General features: G+C 43.2%; 1 protein-coding gene across 2 annotated transcripts in view; it reads left to right on the top strand.

Moving 5' to 3' along the window:
- LOC118745614 (protein BCL9 homolog) overlaps positions 1-9,413 on the top strand; it is a 94,184-nt gene extending 84,771 nt beyond the window's left edge. For both annotated transcript variants that reach the window (XM_036479128.1, XM_036479129.1), the window contains 2 exons: positions 6,988-7,184; positions 7,250-9,413. In XM_036479128.1, coding sequence (XP_036335021.1) covers positions 6,988-7,184; positions 7,250-8,857 — 1,805 coding nt within the window. In that variant the 3' untranslated portion in view covers positions 8,858-9,413. The remainder of the gene's footprint in view (positions 1-6,987; positions 7,185-7,249) is intronic.
- Positions 9,414-9,778: the final 365 nt, after the last annotated feature.

The following is a 9,778-nucleotide window of genomic DNA, read 5'->3' as shown; positions in this document are numbered from 1 at the left end:
TATTCAGAGAATTAACGAAATTATTAACTTGACATAAATTAAGACTAAGAATATTATCAATAAAATATAATTCATGATTTGCAGACACGTTAGTTGGTGTAAGACTATAATTAGAAATACTAGCAGACCAATTTATCTTGCATAAGTTGAAATCACCTAGCACATATAAATGATTATCATTTAGGTTATTTAAAACTAGAGATGCCACGTTGTTAGCATGAGCTTTGTACAACTCAAATGAACTATCAGGCGGTATATACGAAGCGAGTAGGTAAATGGAATCTTGCGCGGAGTGACAACTTATACAAACACAAATTTGATCGAGCAGAGAGTCATCATTATTGAGTGGAAACAGGAATGCACGGAGTTGACGCTTGACAGCAATTAGAACCCCACCACCACGAAGCCAACCCGTTTTTGCAGCATCTTTGTCTTTACGAAATACTTTAAAAAGATTCGAGTCGAAGAACTCACTGTCAAAAAAACTTGCATTCAACCACGTCTCAACAAAAACAAAGATGTCGTAATCCATTTGCGCACTAAAAGAATGCACAATATCAGCCTTGGTTCGCATGCCGGATAAGTTTTGAAAGTACACCTTGAGACCACGGCTAGGAGGGTCCAAGGTCGTTACTATGTCCGAGGTGGCTGTTGTTGATCCTTTAGACAAAACTGAAAAGGCTTGACCGAGACATTTGTAGGCCAAATTTCCGAGCTCAGCAACTTCGCGTACGAGGATTCCGGAACTCCCAACTTAAAATTAACTCTCTTAATAGTTGATACTGGGACATTTTTTTTAACCAGTTTGAAGCAGGATAACAAATTTTTATCTAAACCAGTTTGCTTAAAAACACAATCTTTAATGTTATCCTCGGATACGGAAGGCGAGAAAGAACATAAATGCAACTATTTATGCCGGACCGCAACGTCCAAATCATTACATGCATTTGTACCGAAAACACGCACTTGTTTTTTGTTCCTTTTCTTCGTAGCCGCCGACCACTGTGCATTATTAACCTCAGCAGTAGGCGCAATAGAAGCAGGTGGGAGAGCATCATTGGAGACGTCAGCAGCTGGGGCCGAAAACTTAGCATGTGTGTGTGTAGAGCGCATACAGCAAGCAGCAGTGTTCACTTTAGGGTCAGTGCAGGCAACAAAATTTTTTGTGCCGACATCTCAGTGTGCGAATTTGTATCAGCAGATGACCAAGCATTATCAGCAGATAGAGAATTAGCAGCGACAGCCGAAGAAGCAGGTGAGCGAGCATAAACAGAGAGAGCATCAGTGGAAACTGCAGTAGCAGGTGCCGAAAAGTCAGCGTACGTGTGTGTATCAGCGGATGACCAAGCGACATTCGAAGAACAAGCAGCACGAGAAGTATGCGACGAGAGAAAAAGAGCGCGATTAGCTGCAATAATTTCTTTTACAGCTGCGTTATCACTGCCAAACTTCTCAACAGCAACACCAATAGAGGAGCGAAGGTCTTTATTTAACCTCTGCCATGAGTAAGGCAATCGTATCATCTTTCTCAAGCAGATTGCGCTGCATGGAAGGAAGATCTGAGTGAATGTTTTCAGTTTTTAACAATAAATTATTGTTATCTTCCCGTAAAGCACTGATCAGATTATTCACGCGGGCATTCTCATTTCGAAGAGCGACAACCACATTGTATAGAGATCCCAATGTAACTTGTTGCTTATTGGTATTGGTATTATCATTTGAATTACCATTTAGCTTTAAAGAGCCAACGGGCTTTGATTTCATAGAGTTAGAAGAGAATTTTCCTCCACGACAACGGTCGGAGGAGGCGAACGGAGGGAATCACGACGAGCTTCAGCACAGCCTCTACAAATGAAGCTCTTGTCTGAGCTGAGCAAAAATTCTGCATCTGCCGGTCGAATACCAACACATTTTGTATAAAAGAGTACATTGCACTTCGCGCACAGCACTGTTGATTGCTTCCTATCAACTTTGTGGCCACATGCGCAAGGCATCATGTAGTTTTAATATAAAGTAAATATTAAGGTATAATTTCCTTAGAAAACACAAGAGTCACTGTCTCAATCAATATCGAGTTTTCATCATTGCAAAAAAGCAAATATATAAAAGAGTCACTGTCACAATAGTTAAGCTGATATTATGATTAAAATCGAAGAGCGAAGAAAAACACGTCCGCACAGCACGCAAATCAGATTCAGTGGGGGGAATTTGATTGGATAGCAAAATATCTTTAATAGAGGTTTTAAAAGTGTTAAGAGTAAGGTCAGGCAGTTATCTCAGCATGATGTAGGACATATTATCCGCACCTGCCGCTGTGTCTCTTTTCTTGTTAATTATGAAGTTGATCTCATTACATGTGATGGCAAGGTTGGGACTAGGCAGCGTAGGGCAGTTAATTTCCATCACCGCTTCTTGTGTCGGGACTTGTTCCTTAATTGTAGGTCCATTCTTTTGCAGCCAAGCTACAAAAGAACACTCGCTTAAATGACGAAATACACGCAAAGCAACAACACTAACTTCGCTATTTATCCGAGTTCAGCCAGGTCGGTTAAAACATACGCGACCTGAAGAGTAGTGTTGTTAAGTGAAAAAACTGCTCTATTGTGAATTGTTAATGGCAAAGTGGAGAGGGAAATTTTGGTTCTCGTATATACATGATTTATATTATAAATAAGTATATATATTACGCAAATACCTCGCATAATTACTAATTTCTATTGTTTTTCGTGTCTAAATCCCGTTGAACTAATCACATGTTTCTTGCCAGCTACCAGCAGGGTTGCTTAAGTAGCTAAAAGGAAATTTTACCCGAGTTGAGCGTTCTTTTGTCGCTCGCTCACAGAAAAATGCAGCTTGTACTCATCATTCCAAACCCCCTTACCAGTTTGACCATGATATCCCCGTAACGTCTTGGAAAACTTCCATGCGTTTTGACTTAGGCTAGAGTTTATTTTGTCAATTTTATTGTTGAAATTATTATTTTTGGCGTCTTTAAAAACTTTTTACCATGATTTCCGTTGTTCAAGCAGATTTTCGAAATTGATAGGGCTAGGCCATTGTTTGGCCTTTTGGACCGCAATCCGGAAGAATCCATACCAGGATTTGGGGGTTCGATTTCCACTAGTCACATAAGTGGCTCTTTTGATCTCTTTTTGTTGTTGCTTTAGCGGCTACAACAACCTCGCCGATCGGTTAATATCTCAGTCGTGGTCGTCAAGTTCCACTAACGGAAGCCCCAGGAAGCGTGCAGCCTCAATGGGGTCGGTCCACAGGGACAAAGGCGTTAGTGTGTCGGGTTTTTCGGCCATATGAAGAGATGTTTCGAGTCATGGGGTGTCTCTCCGCATGCCGGACACTCATTGGGCACATCTGCACCTAATCTGCTCAGGTATGTGTTTAACCTGCGGCAGTAGCCAGAGCGAAGTTGGGCTATTGTAGTTCCGGTCTCCCGAGGCAGATGAAGCTCCGTCTCGTCGATGTCCGGTGGTTGTGTGCCTAGAACGGCATTCACAGGCCTGGAGTCTACATAACTCGAGACTGACTCCCTGTGAATGCCGTTCAGGGCCTGTCGATATGCTGACGGGTCCAGAGGCTGCTTAATGAACCTCTGCACTTCGTCCGTCAGTTCGTAAAGATGTCTTCTGTCATGCCTTGGCGAGGGCTCCTCTGCAAGCAAGTGCCTGTTCGGGTGTCCACGTCTGTGGCTCCCTACTAGGAATTGCTTGCAGAGCATTGTGTTGTGCTCCTTTATGGGGAGCATTTTCGCCTCGTCGTGTAGGTGGTATTCTGGCGACATAAGAAGAGACATCCAGTCGCTGTCCGAAGTACATGTTTTGAGTCGTCTGCAAATTCATCCACTGCGACCTACTAGTCCCCGGCGACCACACTGGTGCTGCGTAATTTAAAACCGGCCGGCCTATTGTCTTGTATGTTGCCAGCAACGTTTCTTTGTCTTTTCCCCAAGTACTGCCGGCTTGCGACTTGAGGACCTTGTTGCGGCTGTACTTTGTTGACAATAGCGGTTGCGAGCGCAGAGAAGGAGAGCAGACTGTCAAAGCTTACTGCGAGTATTTTGGGGGTATTCACCGTCGGAATTGGTGTATCATCGACTGTGAATTCCCAGCGGTAGTCTGACCTCCTTCGTCCAGGTGGTGAACACCCGTTTACTTTCGAGCGCAAGTCATCAATTCCATTCCCAGACGCCAGTATTGAACAATCGTCAGCATAGAAGACAATGGAGACTCCCTCTGGTGGTTGAGGGAGCTTTGAAATATAGTAGTTAAACAATAATGTGGAAAGGACACCACTCTGTGGAATCCCCTGTTTTATGTTTCTAGGTTTGCTCGATTTGTCTCAAAACATTGCTGATGAGTGTCGACCACTTAGATAATTCGCCGACCACCGTTTGAGCCTCTGTGGGAGAGAGGAGGCCTCTATGTTTTTTAGCAGCGCAGGACCGAAATTGTTCAGCATCAACATGCATATTCCGTCGGGCCCCATGGCGTTCGCCTTCCCGATGGCTACCCGAACTTCACCGCTAGCACAGGTTGTTAGCAGTTTGTGCAGCCTTCTGGTCACTCGACGCTTGGCTTTGTACGCCGGAGGATGCAGTATGAATTGCCGGCTGAATACCTCGCGCATTGCTCCGTGTCCGACGAAGCATGTTCGCCGAAAGAAATTTCGACCCTGTCGTCGTGCTTCGTCTGATTGGACAGTGACCTCTCGGTTGACCAAAGCTTACTCACGCCAGAGGCGAAGTTATAAGTCTTCAGATGCTCTTCCCACTTTCCGCTTATGTATGTTCACAAGCTGCTGATTCTCCGCGTTGAGATCCCTGATACGGGAATTTCCCGGATCGGCCTGACGAAGGTTGTCACGCGCATCGGCTAGAACAGCCGCTTCAGCAGGGAAATTTGGACGGGGGTCCGTAATGCATCCTGCCGGTACGAAGCGAGCAGCAGCAGCAGTGACAACCCTGCGGAACTTACGTTCACCAAGGTGGACGTTGGTTGGTGTGGGGAGCGCAGTGAAGGTGTTCTCAGTAAATTCCCCGAAACCTTTCCAATCAGCTTTAGTAAAGTTGATATAGGTCCGGTGTTCCGCGGAAGCAAAGTTGGTTGGTTTATCGATCCAGATGACTATGGGCAGATGATCTGATGCCAAAGTCAGCATAGGACGCCATTATACGCTGTTTATCAGACCAGCGCTGACTATTGTTATGTCTGGAGAGCTGCAGCAGCTGGCTATAATCCTGGTGGGTGCGTCGTCCGTCATTGTGCAGAATGTCGAATCGTCTATCTGCTCAGCCAAGTCTGTTCCTCTACGATTGTTTGACAGGCTTGAATGTCAAAGATCGTGGCGCGCATTAAAGTCACCAACTACCATACATATCCTGCCGGGCAGCTAATGACACGGGGTATGCATACGTTGAATATTTCGAGCTCGACATCGCCTGACCGCATGCAATGCCCTTACATTCTAGGGTGGTATCCCTGCGGTCGATGTCTGCTTCGATAAGAACCATTATCTCGCTCGCGATTTCGACGGTGCACGTTGTTATCCGGTCAATTCAACAATGTTTCGGCGACTCTATTTTGCTTGATGTCGCTATGTGTGTCCTAAGCAACAGGTTTTTCCTTTTTTACCGGCAAGCCGAGGCAATCTTTTTTCTCTCAATATAAGAAAATCAAAATTTAGCCAGGACCACTCACCTGAGTTTGTTAGCACTAATGGTAATTTCTCGACGACCGAGTTAATTAAATGTAAAAAATGTTTATTGATTAGCGCGGCCATACACAAAAAGCCGTTGCTTTAAAACACTTGAACTAAATTTCACAAGAACAAAAATGGGATAACTGCGAACTAAGCGAACAGACGCGACCGTACCACACCGAATGGTTCCGACAGCATAAACTCGTCGTAGAATATCTGTACGAATCTTTATTACGGACGGATTCAATGAGGGCTGTCTACGAATTTTGAATTTACGTTCGTAGGCATTCGGATTCTGTGATAGCACTTTCCTAGATTTCACAAAAATCTAAGCTATGATAGTCCTGATTAAATAACCAAAAATAGTTTCCCTGAAAGTGATTAATGCAAGCTTTGTGGTAGCCCGCAGAATAAATAAACTGGAAGCATGAAAAAAGTGATACTAGGCATGAGGCGATCACAGTAACTACTTACCGATATCCTGTAAGTTTGCGTGCCTTCCTTTCCAGCGCCTTAGCCGACAGTTTATACGCGTCTGCCTATTTTCCCTGCTATAGCTCATTTATAAATAGCAAGACATATTTATGCCTATTTCGGCATCCGACGGATACCATCCGTACGGATATAATCCGATGGCCACTGTCATAACAAGCGAGGGTGAAGGATTATAATCGTGCGAATGGCATCCGTCGAATAAATGCCTATTACGGTCCGACGGATGTCTTTCGAACGAATCTAATGCTCCACATTCACTTGTGATGACAGTGCGAATCGGATTACCGTAATAGGCATGACTTACGCATGCAATACGATTTCAATTTCCTTACTTATTTTACTTCTACAAACCGCACAATTCCCTACCATTTTAATATTTTTGTTGCTTTTAAAATTAACATTTTATTTTGTAAAGCAATGACGGTTACTCCTCCGCTTCTGAATTTTTTGATTATTTTCAAACGGCATTTTGGGTACATTAGCTCATTGGCTTTCTCGTTCTTACAGTGTATGTGTATCTGCACTCTAATGTTGGCAGAAGTACCGCCAACTTACTGCGAATATAGAAGTATTATATATATGGATAAAACACTGCTTACAGTGGTATAGAAGCGATGTTTTGCTCTCTTTGTAGTAGACATTTCAAATATGTCTAGCAATGTTTGCAATCTGAGAGTAAGTGTTTCGAACACCACAAATGCATTTATGTAGCTCTCTATAAGCAACATTTAGAGTATAGAATTTGAATTAAACCTGCTACCACGTTTTTAAATTATATAGGCGATCTAAAGAATGCTCGACCCAGCCCGCAGAGATCACGAACTCCACTTATGGGGTCAAACAATGGCAGTATTGCAGACGCTGGAAATATGGAAGGCCGTTTCCCACCTGCCAGTCCTGGCCTTAACTTTCCTCAGCATATCCAGAATGCGTCTAACAGTGGTGTCAACAACTATAAAGGCCCAGGTCCCATCGAGGTATGGTTATGAAAAAAGTTACTTTATTTTCCCCTGAATATTTATATATATTTTATAAATTCTAGCGCCAGAATTCGGCACCTGTAGCTTCACAGTTCTGTCGGCGCACTGATAACCTCCCATTGAATCCGAACAGTAACCGCTCAGGCCAAAATAAACTAAACCATTCATTTGATCCCATCTCGTCATTAGCGCAAATGTCACAGCAGCTTACAAGCTGTGTGTCTCTCAACACAGGTGGTGGTGGAAATAGCGCCGGTGTTGGAAACATGGGTGTTATTGGCGTAAATGATGTAAATGTTCCCAATAACATAAATCAGAATATGGATACTATGATGGGCTCAATCGATTCGGGATTAGATCACTGCAATGCTGGTTCATCCGGTAATATGGGTATGCCTCCTCATATGAGCGGTCCTGGACCCTTCATGTCTAATAACTGCCATATTAACTCTATGCTTGGACCCATGGGGCAACGTTTACTTAATCCGAAGATGTGTGGTGGCTTTAATCCCACCAATGGAGGGATGGGACGTGATGGGCCAGGTGGACTGCATGGCGTAATTCCAACACATCGCATGATGGGACGCGTGGCTATGAACTTCGGAAGCTTCAATGTTTCACCAAATATACAAGTGAAAGCCAGCACACCGAATACCATACAGTATATGCCTGTTCGTCCACAAACCAATAATAATAGCAATATGCGCGTACCGCCGAGTTTAGAATTTCTACGTTACGCGAATCCTCAAATATCAGGCACGGGGAATATCATGGACAACACTCATATAGGACAAGGGATTACAGGACCTCCTTCTGATCCGAACAAAATTAGTAATTGCAGCAGTGGTCCTGGAGTGGCGGGCAACGCAGGTATGAACTTTTTTGGAAATTGTAATCAGATGGGTTCAATGGTCGGTGATCAAGAAGACATGGTTGCCGGGAATCTCATAGCAGGTCATGAAATGGGCATGGGACCTCATATGATACGTGGCATGCGTCCTATCAGACAACAACATATGGGACATTCAACAAATCAAATGATTCCTGGTCCCCGTATGCAAGCACCGGGCGTTCCAGTGATGCCAGGACACTTTGCTAACGGGCAACAAGATCCAATGGAATGTGGGGACGCTTCTATGTTCATCGCAAATAATCCCAATGCTAATGGACCGGTACAGGGTCCTACGCAGAGTGTACCCGGGCAAAGCCAGATGTACGCTGGTGGTAATAGTCAGCAAAAACCCGTAAAATCATTAGGTGCGAGCAACATTTGCCAAAATATGAATGCGCCAAGCCTGGGTAACAATGGTCAATTGTCGGCAAACGGAAATTTACTTCCGAATGAGCACAATACATCAATGCCTTCAGCAGTAAACGGGCCTCTAATGATGGGTAACAATAGCACCATGCTCTCAAACGCTATGCAAGTGGGTAATAATGCATCGCCAGTCGGTTGTAGTGGCAATGGGGGAAATGGTCCCGGTGATGTTGGAAATGTTGGTTATAAACCATTTGTTGGCCCCGCCTCGAATGATATTAAGTACGCGCAGCAGTATCACAGTTTTCAACAGCAATTATACGCAACGTCGACGAGAAGCCAACAAAACACTGGCAATTCTAATATTGGAGCCAATGTGTCCACGAATCCCACGTTTTTTGTAAATAAGTAAACATTCTAATAAAGTTAAGGTGACCGTTTCTATACTTTTTCAAGTTTTAGTTCATTAAATACTAGGTTCATACATTTCTATGTATATTTGTAAATTATTTTTTTTTTATCGCCTGCCTTGTAGTGTATTGTAACGTTCGATTAGTTTGGAAACTTATTCAAAAATGTTAACAGGTAAAGGAAGTTATGATAAAGAAAAAAATAATGAAAACTTCAATTTGAAACCAATAACAAATTCATTATCAATGTAAACAACTTACTACGATGTTATGTATTATATTCTTAAGTCTCTACTGGAATTCACCACACTTTGATTTTATATACTTGCGAGACGTTTTTATAAAGTTACAAATTCTTTTAGTTGCATTAACTGCAGGTGTGGATGATAAGAAAAAGAAAATAATATATATATTTGTAACTGTATGCAATAAAATATATATAGAAATTTAAAAGTATTAAATATAGTTTAAAACACAATATGGCTTGTGTTAGATCTTTTGATGTTAAGACTATTGTGAAATAAAGTGAAATGAATCATGCGCTCCCTTATTCCAAAATTATAATATTTAATTTAAAGAATCGTATGAACTCGATTATACCAATTGTACTTTTCCCGCAATTTTGCTCGCAGGGACACTTAGATACATTCCCACGACAGCTGGTTCCACGTACCGGAATGACTCGGGTTTTACCCGACCAAGGGCTGTTGTTTCGGCGATCTAACCCCGTTTAGGTCGATGAAGTATCTCAGAAGTTCGTCCATAGGGCTACATTCGCTACGTTTTCTTCTGCTCAGGGCTGGCATCGAGTCAAACCCAGGGCCAGTGTATGCCGGAGACGACTACACCACAACTCCCCCTCAGTCAAGTGTAATGCTTGCGAGGGGTGGAGTCACCTCAGAGTCTGCTCAGGACTACGGACA

The sequence above is a fragment of the Rhagoletis pomonella genome, unplaced genomic scaffold (assembly GCF_013731165.1).
Source record: "Rhagoletis pomonella isolate Grant_MI unplaced genomic scaffold, Rhpom_1.0 Rhpom_scaffold_00009, whole genome shotgun sequence".
NCBI classification, from domain to species: Eukaryota; Metazoa; Arthropoda; class Insecta; order Diptera; family Tephritidae; genus Rhagoletis; species Rhagoletis pomonella.
This window is presented reverse-complemented; position numbering and strand designations above follow the sequence as displayed.